At 41.1% G+C, this 25838-nt stretch overlaps 1 protein-coding gene and 1 long non-coding RNA gene across 9 annotated transcripts in view; one reads left to right on the top strand and one right to left on the bottom strand.

Annotated features, from left to right (window-relative positions):
• The window catches only part of camk2d2 (calcium/calmodulin-dependent protein kinase (CaM kinase) II delta 2), a 40398-nt gene that overhangs the window by 12015 nt on the left and 2545 nt on the right, over positions 1-25838 (top strand). The window contains exons 3-20 of one of the 8 annotated variants that reach the window (XM_034600581.1): positions 9484-9543; positions 11204-11258; positions 12099-12164; positions 12838-12910; positions 14978-15080; positions 15239-15322; positions 15569-15663; positions 16125-16247; positions 16899-16982; positions 17307-17349; positions 18480-18517; positions 20024-20077; positions 21631-21675; positions 22338-22386; positions 23359-23379; positions 23756-23831; positions 23940-24034; positions 25209-25447. In XM_034600581.1, the coding sequence (XP_034456472.1) occupies positions 9484-9543; positions 11204-11258; positions 12099-12164; positions 12838-12910; positions 14978-15080; positions 15239-15322; positions 15569-15663; positions 16125-16247; positions 16899-16982; positions 17307-17349; positions 18480-18517; positions 20024-20077; positions 21631-21675; positions 22338-22386; positions 23359-23379; positions 23756-23831; positions 23940-24034; positions 25209-25441 (1397 nt within the window). In that variant the 3' untranslated portion in view covers positions 25442-25447. Of the gene's footprint in view, positions 1-9483; positions 9544-11203; positions 11259-12098; positions 12165-12837; positions 12911-14977; positions 15081-15238; positions 15323-15568; positions 15664-16124; positions 16248-16898; positions 16983-17306; positions 17350-18476; positions 18518-20023; positions 20078-21630; positions 21676-22337; positions 22387-23358; positions 23380-23755; positions 23832-23939; positions 24035-25208; positions 25448-25838 lie in introns of all 8 variants that reach the window. The other 7 variants (XM_034600565.1, XM_034600572.1, XM_034600557.1 and 4 more) reach the window with 7 other exon arrangements.
• On the bottom strand, positions 943-21402 carry LOC117770890. The gene is made up of 3 exons (XR_004615452.1): positions 20984-21402; positions 11686-11690; positions 943-965 (listed from the first exon to the last, which is right to left on the bottom strand). It is a non-coding gene; the product is annotated as an uncharacterized LOC117770890 (long non-coding RNA).

The following is a 25838-nucleotide window of genomic DNA, read 5'->3' as shown; positions in this document are numbered from 1 at the left end:
AATCATTGATTTCTTTAAACGGATTAATCGAATTATCACGAGTTCCCTAAGGGTGTTTTCAAACGACATTCATCTCATCTCACCAACATCCACAGCTTTTACCTTTACAATGATGTAAAGAAAAGGATATTTGAGAAGCTGCAATGAACAAAACTTTATTTTTACATTATGCATTTTCAATTTAACACACTTCCAAAAGTGTTTTTGTGTGCTTCCCTGATGACTCTCAGTATATTTGCTGTTGAAAAGACAACGTTCAGATTTTTATACTTGGTATTGTAACTGCTCACACATTTTGCTTTGGTTGAGTCGAGGCTGCAGTATTCAGCTTTACTGACTTTTTAGTTTTTTTGCACACAATATTTGCACTGATAAAAACACCTGATAAGGCAACAAGAATCGACGAGACACACAATACATTTTTAACAGTTAAAATGATTTTACTCTCCTGGTACATGTCTTTCCTGCAGTAACAAATGTCCCTGCTCACATCAAGCTAAATAAAGGCTGAATAAAGTCATTTATGTATCATATAGGTCACATCACTAACCAGTTAATTAAGCTTCCATTTAACCACAAGAGTCGATGGAAGAAGACATTTGGTGCAGGTCTACATGTCGCACCTGGAAATAGTCACTAACACAACATCTATTACGTCCAGAATCAGGCGAGGACCGAAATGCCAGTTTTTTTTTGTGGGTCTGATTTATGAAAGAGGACAGAAATAGCTGGATAAAGCGAAGAGGATACAAATCAGGTGAGGTTTCATGTCCTCTATGACTCTTTGACTTTGATTACCTTTGTCTCCTTCAGCGGTTTGTTGTGTCTCTATTTCTGTCCCTGTCTCTTCCTTGTTTGTCTCGATAGCCATCTACGTAGGTTTGTGTCTTCTCTGTCTGTCCCCTGAATCTGTCATCAAACTACAAAACGGCCCCGACAGACACACACACACACACACACACACACTCAGACACACAGGGCACTACACTCTGCTGCAGTGCGGTTGCAGACGTGACACATCAGAAACTAAAAGAGAGACGTGCAACAATAGAGAGAGACAGAGAAAGGGGTAATAGAGTTGGGGGGGTTGTTGGGGGTCGCCTTTAGAAATTGTGGACAATTTGCCAGCAACTTTTCAAAACCTCACTCTGAAGTGTAAGGGAAGTGACCGACAGCAGCAACGACAAATCCACTCTAGATATGACCGTATGGAACATAAGGGGATTGAAGCAGGAAAGACACATGACTCATGTTGTGTAGAATCTACAGATTGGTGAGTGTGTTTCCAGTGAAGCTTATTAACTCCCTCGGGACTTATTTTGCAACTCAGTAGTGCTCATACTTCCGCCAAGGCCCAACTGACCCCTTTAATTCAATCAAGCCTTGTAGCTAATACCACAGTAAGTCTCTCAGCTACACACTGGTGGTATTTACAAGTTTCTCACCACATTTGTTAGCATACCCTGGCTAAAAAAAGCCCACACCCCTATGAAACCACATTTAAATCAACTAGATCTAAAAATTTATTTTGATAAGCACAAAATTGCACACATTCATCGATACCAACCCCAACTAGAAGAGTGCATAAAAACATATTTAAGTTCACTAGATACGGATTTACATCTGGATCTGCACCAAATTGCACACGATCTCAAATATCTGTCGCTGAAATGTGCCCAATTCTTAAAAATCAAGATCCATTCATTATTTTATTCATCATTTAAGGAAAATGTTGAAAAGATTCTATCTTACGATAATAAAGTTGCACAGAAATGTAATGTGTCCTTCCCTGACCCATGACGTATCATTCCACCAAGTTCCGTGGTAATCCGTCTGTTTTGCGTAATCTTGCTAACAAACAAGCAATCGCAGATGAAGACATGACCTCCTTGGTAGAGTTAATTACTTCTCTGTAGGTCTGCATTGTTCTCTCTTTAGTCGTAATTTTCATAATTACAATTGTATCATTAAATTCTGACTTGGGCAAAACCAAAAAGAAAAAACCTGACATCATATCCTCTGGTCAGCAGCTTTTATTTTTAACCTGAGAAGTGACTGAGAAAACAAGTCACTCACACCTCCCAACTTCAGGGTTTTTATTGTGACATGGAGTTGAATGACTCTTAACTCTAGATAATGTCTGAAGAATAGAAGGAATTTTTTTCATTTGAGTAACATATGACTGCTCTGACCATATGTCAGGCTGGTTGACTCACTAACAAAGATGTACCGTCCTAAATATGGAGCGAAGTGTGAAATCCTAATCCGGGCAGCACAGAGGTACATGCTTGGAATGCTGACGCCAAGAAATAGATTGTTCTAGACAAGATGGTTTATGACGTGACAAATGCAAGAGGTCAGTTTCCTGCAGACGGCAAAGCAGCTGGCAGAGACACAAGTCTCCTCGCTCCACGCTGTTAATGCCACATTTAAGTCGACTGAAATGAGTGTTCAACTTTTCATTATGTGTCTTGCATCTTTAATAAAGCGACATATCATCTCTACAGAGACTTTTAAGAAAGATTTGCGATTGAACAAACTCGACCATAAAAGATTCTAAGATTTACTGTCACCAAAAATAAACTTTGGTGAAAAAAAAAAAAAACCTTTATAACAGGAAGCCATTTGATATATTGTAAATCACGTAACTGTCGTTTCTTTATGACTTACATAAACTTACATACAGACAGATCTTGAGAACAACAGTTTATCATGACATGAAGGTCCAGGCTGTCCTGAACGATAACAGCTGGGGTAGCTCCACATTTGTTGGACAATTACAGTTAGTGCACACACACAATTACAAATAAAGACTTTAATCAGCCAGTCACAAATCATTGTTGTGAGTCTGAGAGTTTTTGAGAATCGGACTGATTTCAATGTTGACTGCAACAGAAGTTTGTTTAGGGAAAGTGTCAAAATGTGATTTTCTTGTCCATTAAAAACTGAATATGCTCTGTAAGAGAATTTTTAGACAATCACAACTTCCCTCACGGAGTTTGTAAAAAACTAATACACAACATACAACAATACACTACAACATGAAATATAGAAGTTCCTGTGGCAATGTCCGATGCCACCGGGGTCTCCCAAACACAGCCAGAGACGAAACTGGTGCTTTTCAGCATTCTTTATTAAATCCAAAATAAACTCACAATAGAGAACTTAAAGTGCAGGCCCTCTCGCTTCTCAGCTCAGTCTCCCTCTCGTGTGTGTGTGTGTGTGTGTGTGTGTGTGTGTGTGTGTGTGTGTGTGTGTGTGTGTGTGTGTGTGTGTGTGTGTGTGTGTGTGTGTGTGTGTGTGTGTCTCTGGCAGCGGCTGCCGTTTGAATCCAGGCAGAGTTGTTTGGCCAACTAGTCTCAGTTGTGCCAATCCCCTCTCCCTGGTTCACCTGGAGGTTCTCGCTGAGCCACCTCCACAGTTCTGATATCAGCATTCGCTTTGTCCCATCATGAAGCATTCAGGAATTTCCATCTACCCCTTCCTGTTCAGGGGGTCCTGAATACACTACGGTGGAAGGGGTGTTTGAAGAGCTGGATGGCCTCTACCCCTACATCACATAGAGAAATGGGCAAACACTACCCCTTCACGTGGTAGAGCTTAGGAGTGAATTGGGACAGGGCCTTTTACTCATTTCAGCACCAACCCATTAGCAATTATTAATGATCTAATTAATTAATAATTATGAATATGTTTAATTTAGACGGACATTTAGTTTGGCTTTGGTATTTGTTGTCGTGCTGTATATTTTACCTTTTAGGATTATACACGAGCATCATGACACTCCTCCCTCTCCTACTCATCCTAATGTATGTCCACTGTGTGTGTGCATTAAGGAATAAATGGTTTGATGTTCCAGAAGAGATGTGTTTAAATTCCATGTCTTTTTATTTGTAACGTGTCCTTGCTCCTTCAGGATTAGTTACTGGTGCTTTCCTGTGGAGTTTGATTGTTGAGTGCGAACTCTCGGATGTCGGCCATTTGCATGCAGGGCTGGTTTCACTGCAGAGGAGAGGAGAGGCCTGACACTCTGATTGGTGCAGGAGTTGCTAGACAACAGATGTCCAGTCGGCTGGACTACCTGTGGAGGAGGAGGAGGAGAGAGAGTGAAAGAAAAGTGGAGGTGGAAAATGATGGAGAGATGGAGTGAGGCAATCTTATGTCAGACATTTAGTGTACAGTTAGATACAGTAGAGGAAAATACAGCCCACCTAACATGACCCGCCTCTGCATACCCCTAAAGCCGTGTGTGCAATGTGAATTAACTATTTTCTTATGATGCACTTACACTATTATATCTTTCTAATACAGGCCTAAAATAGCTCAAGACTCAGTGTACTGTTTTATTGCTCTAACAAATATTCTGCGACAGAGAAAGAAGCTTATTTAAAAAGGCAGCATGTTAAATTTCCTTTTTGAGCATTAACCAGACTTCATGTACTTTAATATAGCATCATTATCTTCATTCTCACAATGGCCTGTTAAATGGGATGAAAGTGAATTTGCAACAGAAAATGGTAGAGAATGATGATGGTAGAGAGTCCACAAACAGAACCAAAACAACCAAATCCGAAATACTCTTCATCAAAAGAGGCAAAGTCCAGAGTCATGACAGTGTAAGGTGAAGTTACTACTGCGGACAATTCTTTATTTTTCATTTTGAGGTTAGAATTTCCTTCGATGTCAGTTAACAGCCCTTGAATAAGACCACGTAGACTCTTCCTCGTGGACCACACCTGTTGCTATGTGCACGTTAACAACCTAAAAAGCTCAGTGTTTCCCTTTAGTTCAGATTTTTTTGGTTAAAGAGCTCGGACTTTCGAAATCTGAAATCGGGTATGAAACACTGCATCCAAAAGAGAACATCTACATATGATAGTAGATGTGTTTCCTGCTGTATGAATTCACATGATGACTGCAGTGCTCTGCTCAGACTCAAGCCTGCACGCTTTGATAGTTGAACTTCAACACAGCTTTGCTTTCTAGCAATTAGTCTGCTGTTTGCTGCCATGATGAATTATGAAGCGGAGCTATTATATAAGCCTGTGAGGATTTAAATTAACACAGGGCATGAGATTGTTTACAATAACAAAAGATTGTGGCTTATTTTTCATATATCTATAAGAGATTACATGTTATTATTATGCATATCTTTGTTTGTATAAAATATTATGTATAATTTGAAAACATTACTACAGATAAATATAAAATGAATAGAAATGTCCCATCTACACACACATCCACACCACTGCAGTGCCACTACATTCAACTGAGTTCAATTGAATTTTATCTGTATAGCAGCCTCAAAATATTATAGAGTAGCCCGACAGGTCCCACAATGAACAAGCACTTGTCGACAGAAGAGAGAGAAAAAGGGGTGGGGATGAGAGGAGAAAAACTAGGTGAGAGAAGAGGTTGGTGGAAAAGGAGGAGAGCGAAGAGAGAGAAGGTGCAAGGGCAAGACGGAGGGAGAGAGAAGAGAGAGAGAGAGAGAGAGAGAGAGAGAGAGAGAGAGAGAGAGAGAGAGAGACTAGGGAGAGTTGCGTTTCTGTCATGCAACCTGCAACTTGATGCTGTTAGGCCAAAACCAATATTCATGTGTAAAAACTGAAATCTCTGAGTGACATAAAAAAATGAGGTCCCAGATTAAAAACGAAATATAGGGTTTGTGTGTTAGACAGAGAGAATGAGAGGGAGATATGTGGCACTGAATAAAAAGACTGAGGCAGAGATGGAGAGAAGAGTGACCTTGCTCGGAGGATCCTGCTCATCATGAAATACTGGCTGAGATGCTGTCGTTGCTCTGTCGGGATGCCTCTCTGAATCTCTGCCTCTCTGCCTCTCTGCCTCTCTGCCTCTCTGCCTCTCTGCCCCTCTGCTGTGCTCTTCTCTAAAGCTGGCAGTACACCTCAAGCAAAATCAAAATTGGCGTATTGTCACAGGCAATATGGCGGACTTGCGACCACACAAAAGAGCGGCAGCGGGGCTGTGTGCAAGTCTTGTGTGGGAAATGTCCTCTCCATCACCTCTGCTGTTAGTTTATAGCGCCACGTGATTCTGCCCTTGGCCTCTGGGTGCATGTTTTCAGTCTATCGGATGTTTGTTTACTCCTTTGTCACTACATCTTAATTTTTGCAAAATGGAACTACAGCAACTAGGGGCCTCTCAATCAAAACAATAACAAAAGACCTAATTTTGATGATGTAATGAAGCAGAGTGGGATCATGGGAGTTGTTGTCTTTGACATACTTTTTTGTCCAATAATCTTCTCAGGTCACTTGGTTCCTCTGTGATTTTGCTCTTTACTAAGAGAGCTTTGATGACAGAACGTGCAGAAAACGGTCATAAATAATCATGACCCATAACAAGTGACCGATACAAAATGTGGAAGGAAAAAACAACCGACTGGCTACTGGCTAACAGTATTTTTTCCCTTCGTCATATGTTTGCCCTGGAAGCAGAGACAGACGAAGCTATAAGTAAAGCTGATATGATGCAATTGAAGGGCGAACAAAATACAACGTCTCATTACCTCGATTAAAATCCCGGATTTCTCTGGGCTGGAAATTGTTTGAAGCATTTTGCATAATGTAAGTAAACAAGTCAACAAAACATTAAACGAGGTTAGGGTTAGTTAGGGTTGGCTGTGGCTCAGGGGTTTGAGCGGTTGTCCTCTTATCAGAAGGTCAGCGATTCGATCCCAGTCTTCCCCATGTTGAAATGTTCTTCGGCAAAATACTGAATCCCAATTCTCCTTTCTCATAGAGGATGAGATGCACTGTATGAATATGTGAGTGAATGGCAGAAACTGCACTGTAAAGCGCTTTGAGTAGTCATCAAGACTAGAAAAGTTGATGGACAATCATTTATGATATTGGTTCATCATATGTGTGGGTCTGTATCACTGCTGCACGCAAATAAGGACTAGATCATCCAAAAATGTATTTAACAATGCAGAAACCAAAAATATGATTATTTTATGTTTGAATAAATAAATGATTCTTTTTTAAGTTCATTATACGTTGTTGATTTATTGGCTTTTTTAATGTCATACATGGATGGAGGGATGGGAAAGATTTTCGATGAAGGTGATTTAATCAAACCCACAGGCACAGACCCACTTCTTTGTCCGTGGTGTGGGGGAATGAAAACGCCTTCTCCTCTTCAGCTTTTGTGCTCGTAGCTAAAGGGAGGTTTTAAATAAAATTCTTCCCGATGTATTTTTAGCTTTAACTGTCGTGTAGCAATGGCTCCTGCTGTAGTTTGTTTCACTGTTGGGATTTTATTCTGGCTTCATCTCTTTCACTGCGACTGATAAAACTCCACCTCCGCTGGTGTGTGCACGTACAGACCTTTAGTTTGTAACACACACGCGCGCGCACACACACACACACACACACACATTTTTTACAGAGCGTTGGAGAGCACGCCAAGTTCTATTTCATTCAAAGTACACTGGAGCTCTAAGTTTGTCTGTGCGTCAGCTTGTCACTTTGTATAGATGCGCTACACCAACACAAACAAACAGATACCTGAACCTATAATGGGAACAAGCTGCCTGGCGTTCTTTGCTGGTCTTGCCTGTGAGCTGCACAGTCCACGGTTTCCATAGCATCAAGAGGAGCAGAGGAAGGAGGCAAGGATGAGAGTAAAAAATAGGTGTCCTATTTTATCAGGGAAAAAAAAAGTCGAACCCGCTGCTCTTGTTTCTCTCCCTCGCCTTCTCTCTCGCTCTGCCTCTCTCTCGCTCTGCCTCTCTCTCGCTTTCTATATGTCCAGAGGAAAAGCTGAAATGGGTCGACACCGGATCGCATCGCTCGATATAACGACAACTGCTGGGACTCAAGTTGTTCTGAATCGGAGTCACTGGACCTAGTAGTGATGGGAGATTTGAACGTTACCTCTTGTTCACGAAGTCAGATCAGATCAGTCTGGACTCACAGATGAGAAATGTCTGATGATTTCTGAGCCGTCATGTGACCAGACCCAGTGTGGTTACACTGCAGGAGGCCAGTTGAGTTGAGTTTGTGAAATTCATAGACTGTATATAGAGATGGACGACATGATGGATCCCCGAAAGTGACACCCAAGCATATTGATCGCCCTCTGGTGGCTGGCTGCAGTATGGGTCATAAACTCTGCTTCCTCATTGTTAGCGGATGGGACATGGACCAAACAAAAAAGTCAATGTCAGTCAAATACATTTTACTCAAAGATATGTTTTGTCATTTTAGGTAGTTCTCATCACACTGATGTTTGTTCAAGTGTTAATTCTTTCTCAAAGCTTGCTTTTAGTAATTTAATGCTATACAAACATCATGATTGACAATAATAACTCACGATTGGTCAAACAAGCATATGTATGGGTGGGACCTCAATCCCATGGCTCCATCACCCGACCGCTTCTGTGCAGAGTGTGATTGGTGCAAGACGGCAGAGTAGAAGGAGGAAGTGAAGACACGTTGTCTATCTTTAGATACTGTCTATGATGAAATATTGGGAAATTACTAAAAAGTTTCAAAACAAAGTTTTTGATTTAACCCTTTAGGGGTTAGTCAAATGTATACATGACTGGAATCCAGCTCAGTGCACTGAACATCAAGTTGATTATTAACTTCGGCAAGAAGGAGATCTTTTCGTCTGTGTTTGTTAGTTAGCGGAACTACGCAAAAACTACTTAACCGATATGCACCGACATGTCTTGGATGGATGGGGCATGACGCAAGGAAGAACTCAGTCAAACTTGTGAGGTTCTGTTGGCCATTCTAGTTTTATATATGATTTTGCATAACTTTTCCACATGATGTTGTATGATAATATATAATATCAATAAATACAAATATTTTCATTAGTTTGAGTGATTGATTTCAACCTGATTGCCAAGCTCAGGTTTTTGATGTATATTTTCAAATAAGGGTTAATTCAAGAAAAAAGGTCTTGATAATTACATTTAATTAGGGTTAAACATTTCATAGATGTGTGAAATTGTATGTAGTTTACTTCCTTGTGTATTTATATCCTTCTCACTGTAGCAAAGGGAACCTGTGAGCAGATTGCAGGAGCTTATATTGAGTCTGACAGTGGAGGTCAATATGAGCCCACTGTGGCTGCTCACTGTGTTTGATGTTCACCGTTGTCTGTCTGTTTGTGGCACACAACCAAGCACATATCAGGTCAAATTATTCCTGTCAAGCATTTCAGCTCCGATAAGGAAAAGACAGAGCTGACACGAAGCCAACACACACACACACAACACAACACACACACATACACACATACACACACACAGCAGTGTGAATGTCAGGTACAGAAACACACACTGACGCTGACAACCGTGCACCGTCTCCTCCGCTGAGTCAAAAACTAACTTGCAGCAAACTTCATGTTAGATGATCCAGGGAGCCAATCATAGAAGGGAATAATGAAAAGTAAAGAAAATAACCTCACTCATTCTGTGTTTGTGTCTCCTGTGTTTTTTTTAAGATCATCAAAAGCTGGAGAGGGAGGCGAGGATTTGTCGTCTACTGAAGCACACCAACATCGGTGAGCTGCGAGTCCTCGAGCTCAGAACACACTCACACACACGAGAACACAGATACAAATGAAAACAACAGTTTGTTCAGGTCTCTGGTGATTCCTGCTGTGGCCATTCATCTTCCAGATACAGTTACGAGAGAGCAAGTGTGTGTTTGTGTGTGAGCGGGTATCTAATGATGATGTATCTGTGCGCTCTCCCCGCTGCGTCATCAGAAACTCAGGAGCCTCACACACTCTCTCTCTCTCTTAACCACTGACCCTTCACACTCTTTCCTCCTCTTTGATAGAACCTGTCCCTCCTCTTTTGTTCTGTGCACACTCGTCTGCTTTAATCCTCCTATCTTCACTGTTATTAAAACTGATCTGACAGCTCCGCAATTCCACTCAATGTCAAACCACCTCTGCTCTTATAACGTTTAAGAACAGAGATGACTGATCATTTTGATTCCAGACCCCTGTAATCTTAAATATGAAACATATATGTATATAAGTCAGTTTGTGATATGAGGGGCACTACAGATACATTCTTCTTTAGCATCAGGAGCCAAATGCTCAGGGCTTCGAGTGTATCACTGACTTCACAATGTCAATACAACAGCTGTGTCTCAATTCAGAAGCTGCATCCTACGAAGGCTGCATGAAGACGATTGCACCACAGCGGCGCGACGCGGCTGTTCCATTTCGAAGGCTCCTTCAAATTTGGCCAAGAAATGCATTGTTCCAACCCCACCGGGTGGATCCTTCCCGGCCTAACATATCCCATGATTCATTGTGCTTTAGTGACAAACCGTTTTTCAAAAGACATAATGGCGGCGGCGAGCTAGGAGACGCCCAGTGCTTAGCTAATGGTACACATGTAAAAAAAACCTAGAGAGAATAAAACCCTCTTGTCCTGTCTTACTTCAGCTCTGTTGCTAGGCAGCAGCAGTAAGGGCTGGATGAGCTGGTGACGCTGATGGGGAAAGCCTTTGTAGACCTGACCATCTCATTTCGGTTCGGCCTTCGTGGTTTACGCGGCCCAATGAAGGAGGCGACCATGTCCACTGTGACGCCGAAGGATGCAGCCCCTGAATTCAGACACAGCCCAACATCCCGTGTTAACACCTCAGATCACAGACTGTATATAAAGATGAACGACATGACAGTGAAGTAAAGCTAAATCATCCTGATCACCCCCTGGTGGCTGGCAGCAGTGTAGGTAATAAACCCTGCCTCATCCATGTTAGTGGATGGGACATGGACCAAACTTAAAAGTCAAAGTACATGTTAAATAATTTAAAAAAGATGGATTCTATCTTTTTTAGGTAGTTCTTATCACACTGATGTTTGTTTAAGTGTTAGTCTCAATTTATTTTATTGATGATATAAACATTAAAGATTTAAACATTAAGAAAAAAACCATAACTCACTGTCTTTTAAAAAGAAAATCAACATTAACACTTTTGATCATATAAAACAGAATGACTCATATTAAGTGGTGGTAGAACACATTTCAAACTTATTTTGCTGCTTGATTTACTCACACGACATTTCATGATCATATTGTGATACACAACTCTGAGACAGAGCAGAACAAAGGGAGCTGCAAATGATGAGTAATGGCTTTATTTTCCCTCTGTCTCCTCTCCTCCTCTGTCCTATGCGTCTCCTTAAATCTCCTCGACAGTACGACTCCATGACAGCATATCAGAAGAGGGTTTCCACTATCTGGTGTTTGATCTGTGAGTAAGAGACTCTCACTCACGCTTTCTCAGTCAACTGTACGCACCGCACCACTTTCACATGTTCTGTCTTGGTTTGCTTTCTAGTATTGTGTATTTGTTTGAGGTGAACACTGTTATGGACATCCATGAATGGCTAGAATTGCTGTCACTCTCTATGTTACATGTAGGTGTTCTATTGGACAGTTAAGCCTAAAGTATGTATTCCTAAATCACATTGTGTCTTTACATCTTGCCACTGGTGAAATACGCAAAAGAGTTGAAGTTGGTGAGAGTTGAAGTTGGTGCCTCTCTGTCTGGGGCATCTGAGTTAGATGTGAAAGTCCCTGAGCGCAGACACTACAATGTACTGTTGGTTGATCCTTTATCTATAACCTGATCTTGGTTACTGCTTAAAGAGAGAATGGAGTATCTGTGGAGTTTAGACAGGCACTACTCTCCTGTACAGATATAATATACAATATACATAATATATACATAATATATAGGGGCATATACAGTAATGTGTGAGGATGGTCAAAAATCCCTCAACAAACACCATGTACAGCAATATTCTCACAAAGCTTGGTTGGGTTACACCACAACTTTGTAATTCTAAACCGTAGCAATGCTTTTACTAATAAATACTTAAAGTATGTTACAATTTTCCTTAAAATGTAAAAAAACCAACTGATTTAATTGCCTCATATCCACTGTACCGAGACTCTGCTATAAAATGTCCACTGATATACTCCGCTGTGTAAAGACGTCTATGTAGATGTGAGGTAAATGAATAAATGAGTGATTCAATCTAAATTGAAATGTTTGTTCTTCAGTGTGCACACTATTGTCTGCCCACAGCGTCACAGGAGGAGAGCTGTTCGAGGATATCGTAGCCAGGGAGTACTACAGCGAGGCCGATGCCAGGTAACACGCACGCACACACGCACACACACACACGCACACACACACACACACACACACACACACACACACACACACACACACACACTGCCGAGCACAGCAGCTATTATGCATCTCTGTTCACTGCCGGAGAGAACAACTGGTGCGCCTACATACTGTATGTGTGTGTGTATATTTGTGTGCTTCACATATGGTCGTCTCAGAGGTGTGATGCAGCTGCCTTGTCTCTGAGGCATCTCATAGAGTTATTTATAAAGGTGATTAACGACATATAGCCTGCAGCATTAATCATACACAGCCTACTTGACCAGAGACAGAGAGAGAGAGAGAGAGAGAGAGAGAGAGAGAGAGAGAGAGAGAGAGAGTGTATCTGTTTTCTTGTCATAGACCTTGTAAAGCGTTAGATTGTCTTTACAGTGTAATCCATCATATCCTGTGAAAAATGACTTGCCATCATGTGACTTTATGTCATACATAAAGAAAACAGCATCACTCATAACAAGTGTAAAGAGAGGAGCACACGATACATTGTTATGAGGTTGTTTCCTCTTCTCTTCCCTTCAGTTGATTTTTCTTCTCTTTTTTCTCTACCTTCCTCTCTTTCCTTTCTCTTGTCTCTCCTTCCATTTTGTCTCATCTCATCCCTGCGCTCGTCCGTTGCTCTTCCTCCCCTCAGCCAATGCATACAGCAGATCCTGGAGAGTGTCCATCACTGCCATGTTAATGGGATCGTCCACAGGGACCTGAAGGTTTGTATCGGTGCAGCCGAGGGTGCAGCTCTGTTCAGACCTGACTGTACAACAGATGACAAAAGTTTTCTCATTGTCCTTACCTTTGCTTCTTTTACTATTTGTTTGTGTGTTTTTTCGTGTGAAAAGAAACATAGTACAGAATATTAGGGTCATGTTGAAGAAAAAACATTCTTGAGATTTCGAGAATAATGATGGAATATTACGAGAATAAAGTCTTCATCTTTTGAGTAAAAAGTATTGAGATAATGAGAATATATATATATAATATAGCTGTAAAAGGTGTAATATTACAAGAATAAATTCGTAATTTAATTCCAGTTCTTAAGTCTCGAAAAAGTCTCATTGTTTCTTTACAAACTATAAAACCCCTTTAAATATCACGCAGATATAACAAATGATAACGCTGCAGTCAACCATTACCAAACCTTTCCTTCTGCACAAAAGAATAAACTTCTTCAAAGTTGGTGCGGTTCTTTCTTCAGAATAGACATAGTAGAATAGTCTCAAAGTTTCAAAGTCCTGATACTAACCCACAATTTAGACTTAATTTTATTAAAATTACAACTTTTTCTTGTAATGTTAAACTTTTTTCTCATAAAATTACAACTTTATTCCCAAAATCTCAATTTTTTCCCCTTTAAGTGACCCTGATACTCCATCATATAAACATCCTGTTATGGGTCTTCTTGTTGTTAAACTCTCAGTATGTCTTTATAGAGGCTCTGGCAGCTTCGCGAAGTTGTTAAATGAGATTTGACCTTGAGCTTTGCTTCAACATTCACTGCATTACTGGTTTGCAGGAGTAGAATTCAAATCAAACTGCACACGCCCAAACGCTCCGCCCTGCGATAGTGTTACTCTGGATCCTTTTCGAGACAGTCAATACTCTTGGTTCAATATTGCTCGTGCCAATGTCAAGAATAAAGATCCTTTTTTAACACTAGTGCTATGTTGCAGACAGCATGGCAGCATCGTGTGTGAGAGAGAGTATGTAGGGCTGGCGACAGGAATAGGAGCAATCACGAGCCCGAACCTCATAACCATTTGCATAATTACATTTTTTTTTAAATCTTGCGATGTGAAAGATTTTCCAAGGTCATGCATATTCTAACTGTATAGTCTGTATTCTCACAACGCCTAAAGAGTCATTTAATGTGGAGGAAAGAGGGACGACAAAACAGGGAAGCTCTCTCGAATGTGTTCGAATGGATCGTGAACATGAAATTGTACCAGTTGACAAAAAGAAAAAAAGAGAGTTCAAGTTTTCAAGTTTTCAGATGCTTCATAATCAGGAGGATTTATTCATCATTATGCAAATGGTTATGCAGATGTGTCCAGTTGTCAGATAGTGTCTGCGTCCTGTTGAGTCTCATGTCTGCCATGAAGTGACAGCTCACAGTGGTTAGACTTTCCAAATGTTAGGAAATGTTTTATTCATTAGCACGCACTGTCTAACTGACCTTAGGTTAGCAAAGACTTTTCTGCACCTGTGTCCGCGTTTGTGTGTCTGTGTGTACATGTGTACATGTGCTTGCTGGGGGCTTGTATATACTTGTGATTGTGCTAAACTGTGTTAGTGTGCAGTGTGTGTATGTGGTGGCCCTCCATATGTTGCGCAGTCACTTTTTTCTTTTTACATGTCAGCGTCTCCTGTTACACCGCACCCTCCCCCTGTATCCTTCTCCCTGCGGCGTGCACTGTGCTCCTGCTCATGGATTTGAACAGTGGATTGGCGTCACTGTGGTTGAACTCATCATGTCTACGACCAATTCACTCTCTCCGAATCCATGAGACCGGGGAGCAAGTCCACAGCCCTGGCATGGAACATGTCCGTGGTCTCGTAGAGATTTGGTCCCGTGCCCATTTCTGTTTCTCTGTCATCTGTGTGGCAGAAAGGGAGTTGCCTCAGACACTGATTTAATAGCAGTTTAGCGCGGTTGACCCCTAATGGTTTGCATTAGGACTTGGTTTGGCTAATCTGATTTTAGATCTGTGTCTGTGGGCGGCTTGTTCCCAGAGCGCGTGACCTCTCACCTCTAACCTGTTTGACTCCGCCCCCCCCAGCCTGAGAACCTTCTATTGGCCAGTAAGCTGAAGGGGGCGGCGGTCAAGTTGGCTGACTTTGGGCTTGCTATCGAGGTGCAGGGGGACCAGCAGGCATGGTTCGGTGAGTATTCATCCACCCATTGTTTTTTCAAGGTGAATCAGTTGGTCGATCAAGCTAGCAACCAAATCAATCAATCATTCAGTTAGCGTTGTCAATGAGTTGCCCGCTCCCGCCCTTCCATTCCGCCTCTCCTCCCTCCCTCCATCTCACTCCTCCAGGTTTTGCCGGCACCCCGGGCTACTTGTCTCCGGAAGTTCTGAGGAAAGACCCATATGGGAAAGCAGTGGACATGTGGGCCTGTGGTAAATAACATTCAAATTCTCTCACTGCAACTGTTCGAATGAACTTGACGCTGGAGCTAAAGCCTCAGTCTCAGGCTCTGTCTGATCTTGTCAGGTGTGTGAAGAACCGTGGTCTGCACCTACACTGTAGCTTCATGTTGTTTCAAGTGTACTGTGCAGTGACTATCAGTGACTTAATGTGTCTGTGCACTGCACTGCTTTGATATTAGCTCTCTACACGTTTAACTTCCTGTCATTGTCTTTCAGGTGTGATTTTGTACATCCTGCTGGTGGGCTACCCTCCTTTCTGGGACGAGGATCAGCACCGTCTCTACCAACAAATTAAGGCCGGGGCCTATGATGTAAGTGATGATTTGCATAAAAGCTCGGGCTATCGTTAAAGGGTTGGAGTTAACCTTTAATAACCTTTAACATAATTAAAAATAATTATTCCACACTTTACTTCTCAGATCTTTTGGCTCAGTAGTTTTCTCTAGTTTGCATTAGTGAAGTTTAGTGATAGGGAAACAAACAGTATTTCTGTACACTTTACCAACTGCAGTACAAGTACAGTACAGTTTTACTTATACTTTACAAGATCATTTAGAATTTTGAATTCAGACCTACAGACATAGCCCTAATGCACACAGTCAGTCGTACACACAGGTTTACTTTGTCTCTTTCCTTCCGATAATGGTTGATAGTATTTTCTTTCCTTAGACTCAAATATTAATAAAATATCAGATGAATATATATTTTGTGTATATCTATATTTTGACTGTAGTAATGAGTTTTGATACTCTGTGTTATTTTATTTTTACAGTTCCCATCCCCAGAGTGGGACACTGTTACTCCTGAGGCCAAAGATCTGATCAACAAGATGTTAACTATCAATCCCAGTAAACGCATCACTTCTGCGGAGGCTCTCAAACACCCTTGGATCTGCGTATGTGGCGCATACACATCTTTTCACACACACACCCTTTCACATATACACCCTTTCACATACATACCCTAACATTTTCCTATATTAACAGATAATGAGACGGAGCCTTTTGTGGAGGATTACAAACTATTATTCATGTATAATGTGTTTTTGTTATGTACGTTTTGTAGATGCAACACTATTCTTTGTAATATGATACTTACTAACTATGATGTGTATTTCTTATACCTTTTAATTCTTAGGACACATCACATATGTTCATTAACGGGGATTGTATATAAAATGGCGACTCGGAAACGTCACCACGCCAAATACAATCCTTTATTTGGACCTTTTAAATGAGCGGATCTTCTCCTCTTTTCAAACCTCTGTGATATTTCATTGATCCAGCGCCAATCAAAATCTTTATTGTTGGTTTCACATATTTTCTGGCACATATACACCCTAACAGCAATGCAGAAACTCACACACAGATTCAGATACACAAATAAAGATCTATACACTAATAATAGTTAACCACCATTGTGGACACACTGCTTAAATGTTTTATTATCTGACGTACATGATCACATATGCACGTCCACACGTTCCTGCCATCCATTGTCTCCAATTCCTCCCTAATCCTCAAATCCCTTCATTATGTCCCTGCAGCAACGGTCCACTGTGGCCTCCATGATGCACAGGCAGGAGACTGTGGAGTGCCTGAAGAAATTCAACGCCAGGAGGAAACTCAAGGTGAGACTTCTGGCAATCCTTCCGGTTTTCTATTTATGTGCCCCCCCCCCCCCCCCCCTCTCTTTCTCTCTCCCCCCTTAACGTTAACTTAAAAATGATGAGTTGCTCTCTAAAACCTTCAAGTTCCTGTTTTGCTCTGCTCCACTTTCATGCTGTGACCTGATAATGGATCTTCCTTTTCCTTCCTTTCTTCCTTGCTTTCTTCCTTCCCTCCCTCCTTCCTTGCATCACCATTACTTTCCTCTCTTTCCTTTCTTCTTTCCTTCCCTCCTTCCTTCCATCATCATCACCCTCCTCTTCTCTCCTTCTCTTCTATCACTGCAGGGAGCCATACTGACCACTTTGCTGGTCACAAGAAACTTCTCAGGTATGTCTCTCTCAGTGTAGTGTCCAAGAACTGGTTTCACCAAACATAACTGAAAACATTCATCTTAAAAAGCAGGTGGCTGGAAATGCTCCATTGGGGGTGGTTTGTTTAGCTGCTCCATCTTCTAGTCTGAGGAAACACACTACAGGCGCTACTCAGTAAAATGTGCAGTTAATCTTTACCTTTAACTTTAACAATGCTGCAGCACCTTCGATCTATTTTTCTGTAAAACAAAGACGATCTTGGCACAAATATGACTTTGGTAAAACAGAGTCATCCTCTTTATCTGTCTTCAGCTGTTGCTCTGTCGCTCTACCTCTGTCATACTTTTTTGCATGTATTTCCTTTGACCTATCTGTAATTTCTCGGGGCCTTCTCCCTTCATTCTACAGTTCAGTGCATTAGTGCGTTTGTGTCTCTTTTTATTCATTATTTTCTTCCTTTTTTCAATTTTCTTTCCTTCTTTTGTTTGGAATGTGGTATCCATTTGAGGTAAGACTTTTGGGGATGGCAGGGAAATACTGTATGTGTGTTTGGGCCCAACCAATACGTTGTATCTGTCTTTCTTCTGATGGCCAGTCTTATATGCATGAAGTTGAGGTGTCTGGTTTCTGAAAACGAGCGACATTGAAGCTTACACTTGCAAAAGCACCAATATGAGAGCAGAATTAAATTTAGACACAGATGCAGCATGTATTTTGAAATGCAACCTAATGTTTGGATTCTCAGAAACAAAGCTGGAGATGAATGGTGGGGTTGTATGTGTGGGCGCTAGTGGTTAAGTGCATGTGTGTGTGCGTGCATCTGTTCATTTAAGAATGCTGTGTGTGAGTTTTCTGGATAAAGAAAGACTTTCCCTTTCATCGCCTGCTAAATACACCCCTCCCCTCAGCCCCCTGTGAATGTGAATAAATGGTCATTATCAACAACTTTGCATAGACGGTGATGCCGTTGAGAGCATCTGTTGCATCATGGACCTTGCGGTCGGATTTTGCACCTGGAGTTTGAGGATAAGCACAGTTGATCGAGATGCTTGCTGCATGTTAGTGAAGCCTCAGGCCTCAGGACTCAGTTTGTCAACTCTGCTGAAGTATGCTGAAGTGTCGTCTCTTTCTTTGCGTCCACAGCAGCCAAGAGTTTGCTCAACAAGAAAACAGACGGCGTTAAGGTGAGTGGCTTTGCACAGTGAAGAAAATGCTTTGTTTCTTGCATTAGTCTGTTGGAATGTGCTGTATCAGAGGAGCATATGGATTATTATTATTATTATTATGCATTTTGCACTGAATAACGTCATCATTCAGGAACAGTAACTCCAAGCAGTGATGGTTATTTCCTCAGCTTTATCTAACAAGTGTTTTGTGGCTTAAGACATTGATTATATGCAAGCTACTATATTTCTGGAAGACTGTTGTGCTCTGTCATTATCTCTCTGTGTTAAAGGCTCCCATCTGAAATTAGCACTTGATGCAGTGTGTCGAGAGTCTTGTGATTAATTCTGTGTTCCTGGTTTACACTGAAGTTGGCAATTGGACCACGACATACGTTGTTTGAATCAGTGTTGCTGTGTGTGGGTTGAACTCAGACACACAGTTTTTCACGCTGCATGATTCCGTCCAGGGAGTTTGAACAGGGTCACATGACTAAGGGGAAGTGAAAATCAAAACAAAATAGATATCATGGGGATTAATGAAAATGAAAGGGCACGGCTATGGTGGGAAGATATGTCTAAATGCCATATTTTGTGAATATGCAAAAAATATGCTGAATATAGAAGATGCCATCGATATTACATTATATTATTTGATATTATACATCAGTTATTACCTTTTTTGATTTCCTTTTATTAATTTGTATTAGGTAAACTGAAAACTTAGCTGTGTGCCTTGCCCAAAATTATTCAACTGTTATATTTATATTTTTATTTATAAATGATTGTATTAGTACAAATCTACTTTAATATGAATGGATGACAAAATAATGTTTTGGAAAGACTTCCTACTTTATTATTGATTGGATATTAAATAAATGTTTTCTGACTTGTTCCTAAATTATCTGACAGAGAGGATGGTCAAAAATTAGTTTAGATTGCTGTACTCCCCCATGGTTACTAACAGCCTGTTTTATATCCTCTTAAAACTAGCAGTTAATCATTTAATCAGCATTTTTAACCTATAAAAAGCATAAAAAGCTTTTCCTCAAATTACTATTCAGGGTAGCACAATAACCTTTTTATCCCTGAACTTGTGTCTTTGTGGATTGCAGCATAAATCGACCGTGCTGAATTCTGCTAAAAATTATAAAAGACCACCAAGACACATTGTGATCTGAAACAAAAATGTAACAGTAGATGTAATAGGAAACAAAAAGATGTGGTCATCTGGGAGCTTTGGAGGCACATGAAGCAGGTGCAAATGCTGATTTGTGTTCGGATCACCCAAGATACATGTTAATAACAAGTATAAACCGGGTCTGAGTGTGTTTTATAAAATACACACAATTAACCAACACGTCCTGGTTGGTAATAGCGTAACACTCGGTATCATTAGATCTTTGGGAAGGATGAGTTGGGATGATATCCTTTGGAATGGACCACAGCCGGATCGTGTGTAGGGGGGGGGGTTCAGGTCTGAGAAGTGTGTGTGAGTCATCTACCCCTCTACACTGCCCCCCGCAGGTCAACAACAAAGCCAACACAGTGACCAGTCCTAAAGACCCTGCCCCTGCACTGGTATACACACACACACACCCTCGCCTACAGTCGCACCTTCATCTGCAACACATCCTCCCAACCTCACCCCCCACTGTGGAGGAGGTACAGGTTCACCCTTTCACAGGCGCTCAGACCAGGTCCTGTTTGGTCCCAATTTGCTTGTTATGACTCTAATCAGGTGTATAAGAATATAAAAGGAAGAAAAAAAAAACATAATGGGTGAAATGTCTAACTCAACTTAAGGCTATCCCTGAATGAAATAGTGTCTAAAAGCTTTTGTGAGTGCGCAGCATGTGTCGGTATTTGATACTATGAGAGTTAACATATTCATAATTCAGATTGATGTGTTCTTTCATTCATCTGAATTAGCATAGCCTGCATGGGGCACACTTTGGATATGCTCGACCTTTATAATGTTAATGCAGGATTTGAAATGATAGGAATGATAAGTAAGTTTGGATTTGTAGCGTGGAGTAGTGTGGGCCTGGATCGACCCCTACCTCACCCCGACCCCGCTCCCCGTCCCCCTTCTCCTCTGCAAGAATCCCTCCTGTCTCTTCACACACCTACACCATGCATGAGCTCCTCCCACGTCATTAAATGTTTTTTTTGATTGTGAAACTATAAAATTCCTTGACACGAGTCCGAGCATGAATGATGTGTTATTAAGAGTTTGCTGTCAGTGCATGACTGGAGAGACAAAGCTTGTCTGCTAGTTTGTTTTTTGTGGTTGTGGCTTGGCCGTCACTCACTGGCTTGCACGTGTTGTCTGATGACTGCTGGCTGCCGATGTCAGGCCACATGACTGCTGCGCTGCATGATTTCAGAGGCTTTCCGCCTCCCCATTTGCTGGCAAGATGATTATGCATGAGCACAGGCACATGCCATCTTTCTCTATCCTCCTTTCACTTTCCATTCTCACACACACACACACACACACACACACAAACACATACTGTAAAACCCCCCCACACACACACATACGCACACACAGACATGCAGAGTGCTGATGCTATAATCTAGTGTAATCTGGCTGAGTGATTAGAAGAGCTGGTCATCAGGATCGATTCCACAAAAGCCCAGACATCTGATTACTAAGGCAGGACACTGGCGAGGCTGAAGAGAGAAAAGCAGAGAAAGAAAAAAAAGAGGGAAGATAAAAGTATGAAGAGGGAATAAAAAGTTGGTGCAGGCAGATGAAGAAGGATTTAGTTTGTAGTTTATATCAGATCACCTTACAATAGATTAATGAATAGATACATATATCATTCAGATAGATAGATAGATAGATAGATAGATAGATAGATAGATAGATAGATAGATATATAGATAGATAGATAGATAGATAGATAGATTTATACTATTCAGATAAATAACTTAAGGGTTGTACCACCATGTTTCAATTATTTTATGATTAGAGTATTTCTAATAGTTATACCAGTGTTACTTACAAGTCTATGTCAAAATAAGTGGTGCATCACTTTCTTCAAATACTGAGAATACACAAAAGCCCCACCGGTTTCATTTCCCCTTAAAAAATAATGTTCCTGTTTTTTACTTCTTCTCTTTAGGAACCACAGACAACTGTCATTCACAACCCTGTGGATGGAAACAAGGTATTACAACAAACCACAACAAACTAACATTCATTTTTGTTATAGTGACCTGCATTAATTACTATCAAAGCTGTGCACAGACTCTAAATATCAGTCAGCTGAACGTGTCTCATTTTTTCATCAAGATCCACAATTTATTTTCTGCCAAATCAATGACAATGTAAAAAGGAAACGCTCCTCTTTTGCAATGTTAGAGAAAGTGACAAATAATTCCTGGGTCCTTTCTTGACCATCCTTCCACCAAGTTCTGTGGTAATACGTCCAGGAGCTGTTGTGCAATCTTACAAACTTACAACATACAGGAGTGAAAACATAACCCCTCGGCAGAATCCCCCTCCACCAATGAGAGCTCTTATCTTTAGTGTAATAAAACATTAATATCCTGTTCATCTGATGGTCTAGAGGGGCTTCATGACCCTGACCATGTGATTGCAACATCCCATGGCCGAGCTCTATCAGTATTGCAAAATATGACTTTGCAAAAGAGAATTTTTATCAGAAACTTTCAGCTCTGACTGATAATTCAAACATAAACTGTGATACATCATGATGACCTATATACGGTAAACATGGCCATGGTGTTTGTTCGCACTCATTCAGATATTGGATGAATGATCTAAATACACAAATACAAATGACTAACATATGCATGTTGTCTTCAGGAGTCCGTTGAGAGTGCCAACACCACCATAGAGGATGAAGATGTAAAAGGTAGGAAAACTTGTGTCCCCCTCTCACATTTACAGTTCTCCCCTACATGTTGCGTTTCCACCAGTCAGTCCTCACCATGTCCAATCAGACCGGTCCCTTTGTTTTTCTTCACCCTGCTTTTTAAACGCAGTTAAAATACACAGCTAATTAAGTACCGCAGCCTCCCTCTGGCTGTCAGCTCTTCTCGCAGAACGCAGTCCGCCCTCTTCTTTTTTTGTCCCGTCCTCCCTCACATCCTCAAGTTTCTCCCGTTTTATCTCCCGAGGTTGATGCTGCTTGCTGTTCCCCCTTTTTTGTCTTACACACCCATCTGGTTTTTTCAGTTTTACTAAATCTCTCTTTTCTGTTTTCTTTCCTCCCTTTTTATGTTTGGTGCGAAAACAACAATTTCCCCTATCCTGCCTTTGCACATACATACACATGAATGCCTTGAATCAACCCGAATTTCTGTGACACCCCCCCACCCGACAAACAAACACACGCACACACACTTGACAGCTCTTCGTCTGGGCAGCTTAGTGAGTGGTCTTTTGAGCTCTAAGAGCCGCTCCTCACAGATGTCTGACTCAAGACAGACTCCCACCTCCTCACTTCAGAGTAAGTCCCTCCAGCGTGAGAGAGGTGCCAAGTCTTAGTCAGTCGTCACTGGAGAAAAACTGTGATGTGCCTCAAATCCTGTTCTACTATTGTTTTCAAATGATTGCCTCCTTTTGTTGCACTGACTACTTCTCAGACTCGTAAATTACCTGCTCCTATTTCCTCCTCTGTATTTGAATAGAAGTTCTCAGGTTGTGTCTTCCCACTCCTCCCTTCACCTTCAGTTCTTTTGTTACCTTAACCCTGACTCACACAATAAGAGGCTGAGTCACATACACACTCAGCATTGGAGTTTTTGTTTTTGATATATAGTATCTTTAATTATTTAATGTATTTTTGTTGCACAAATTAAGTTATTTTCTTAACATCCCCCAGCCTGCACCAATAACAATAAAGGTAACTGTCACCATTACATAGTTCAAACTGGTTTTGTAGAGAATACTTTGCATCGATTTGTCTTTGTTTCTTTTGAGCTTTTTTTGGGTGAAAGAAATCGTGTCATCCTGCATTTTCCTGCCTGATCTCACTATTAGTCATGGGAGGCTTTCTTGTTCTTATGTTACACAGACATGCATAAAAAAAGCTTTGAAATACTTTTTTGGAGCGCCTTCCATTTCTAATAACTCCGAAATCCTGCTAAATCGTAGACTAGATCCCATCAGATTGTCGTTCTCCGAACTCGAACATACATTTGCCTGAAATACAGTAACACTTAGCAAATGATTCACATCCATTTGTGTAGTTGTTGATGTTGGGTGATCTTGTTTTGTAGCTCGCAAACAGGAAATTATCAAAGTCACTGAGCAGCTGATTGAGTCTATCAACAACGGAGACTTTGAGGCCTACGCGTAAGTTCATTTTTCTTTTATTCTGGATTTATACAGTATTGCATCTACCTGAATACTGATTCTCTTACTTCCTTTGCTGATTCTGTTTTCTTTCTCTGGGTTTTACAGGAAGATATGTGATCCTGGACTGACTTCCTTTGAACCCGAGGCCTTGGGCAACCTGGTGGAGGGACATGACTTCCATCGCTTTTACTTTGAGAATGGTGAATCCAAAAAGAATCAATCTCGAAAACGTTTAGTAGCATCATCAGGACAGCAGATCACACTCTGCAAAACAGATTAACTAAATGGCAAAGTAGAAGTCCAGTAGAAGCATTGAGTTTAGAAGTAATTTATCACAGTGTATGATATGTGATTCAGAGCTGTTAAGTTGTAACAGCTGTGGGTCCCAAACAAGATTTAGAAGTTGGGTTTTGTTTATTCAATTCAACTTGATGTTTCCCACATATGCTGCAAACATTTTTCTAAAGAACAGATTTACCAACTTAACTGGCTTTCTTTGGCAAAATGTTCAGACTTTTATGAATCATGAGTTGTTTGCTCTAAGTGGGGAAACTTCCTGTGTGATCCTCAGTGGAGAGAACTGGTTTCTTCACTGTAACTTACTGGAAAATAGGCGGTGGCCTGGTCACTGAAAAACATGACAAAATGAAGTTTAGTTACAGAAACCAGCATGCGTAGTAATAGCACTCAATTTGTTTAGTGAGATTTTTGACCCACAACATAATGTGCAGGCAGATATTGAACAACATATAGTAACAGTGTAACTGGAATATCTTTGTGGACATATTCTTTACTAGTGGACAGGTGAGGTAGAGTTAGACAAACCTACGATGCACAGAGTGACAACATTCTGCATTCTTAATTGCAAGGATAACAATGATAGAAAAACAATATAGTCTATAGATCTCAATTTTTTTAAAACAAGGTCCCAAACAAAAGGGGTATTGAGCATGTTTGCATGAAAGAGAGTGTAAATTATTCATTGCCGTGCAGGGGCTAGATTGTTTGTTCTATATCAATAGTCAACCGTATCAGTTTACAGCTCGTGTTTGCTGGTGCACTCCAAGGGCACGGCTGTGACTGTGGACCAACCCTAGAGCAGAAAATCACTAATGAATAATGGCTGCTATAAATGGCAGAATGTCCTCGGTCCCGATTAAAAATAGTTCAAATAAACCAGATATGTCCCAGAAACCTCAATCACTTGGCGAGCCTGCGCTTGTCCACTACCCAACAGCAACATACTGGAGACTTTAGCTCCTCTTGTTTGCATATCAGTAAGTAGATCTTCATAAGTACCATCTGTGTTTTGTTTTTGCACAAACATGCAGCTGTATTTGTTTTACCTCTGTTTAATCGGTGTCTCGTTTGCAGCCCTGTCCAAAGGGAATAAGCCCGTGCACACCATCCTCTTGAACCCACATGTGCACCTAATCGGGGAGAACGCAGCGTGTATCGCCTACATCCGACTGACCCAGTACATGGACGCCAGCGGCATGCCCCGCACCATGCAGTCTGAGGAGACCCGTGTGTGGCATCGCCGCGACGGCAAGTGGCAGAACATCCACTTCCACCGCTCTGGCTCCCCCAGCATCCCTTCCCAGTAAGAGACAGTAAGAAACACGCAGCAGCTCAAAGTCATTTCAGCTGACGGCAGTGCTACAGTGACATAGCAGGATGACACATTTAAAGTGCATTCCAGGGTCAGTGCATCATTAATGACTTCAACTATAATGAAATGAGCTACTGCTTTCAGCTGTACTCTTTGTTGTAGACCAACTAAGTGGTACGTAAGGGCTTATACAAATACAGATGGACGACAGATTGTTTCCACTTCCTAGTAGTGATTGTGGTGTGGAGCTGCAGTATCGAGGCCTAGTCAATCCTGATGTTTGATCCCTCTCTTATAGCATCAATATATTAAAACCAAACTTACCTGAAAAAGGAACACTTGAACAAACATCAGTGTAGTAAGAACTACCTAAAATAAAATAATCTTTGAGA

The sequence above is a fragment of the Hippoglossus hippoglossus genome, chromosome 1 (genome assembly GCF_009819705.1).
Source record: "Hippoglossus hippoglossus isolate fHipHip1 chromosome 1, fHipHip1.pri, whole genome shotgun sequence".
Taxonomy (NCBI): domain Eukaryota; kingdom Metazoa; phylum Chordata; class Actinopteri; order Pleuronectiformes; family Pleuronectidae; genus Hippoglossus; species Hippoglossus hippoglossus.
Note: the sequence above shows the minus strand (reverse complement) of the source record. Positions and strands in the feature narration are given on the sequence as shown.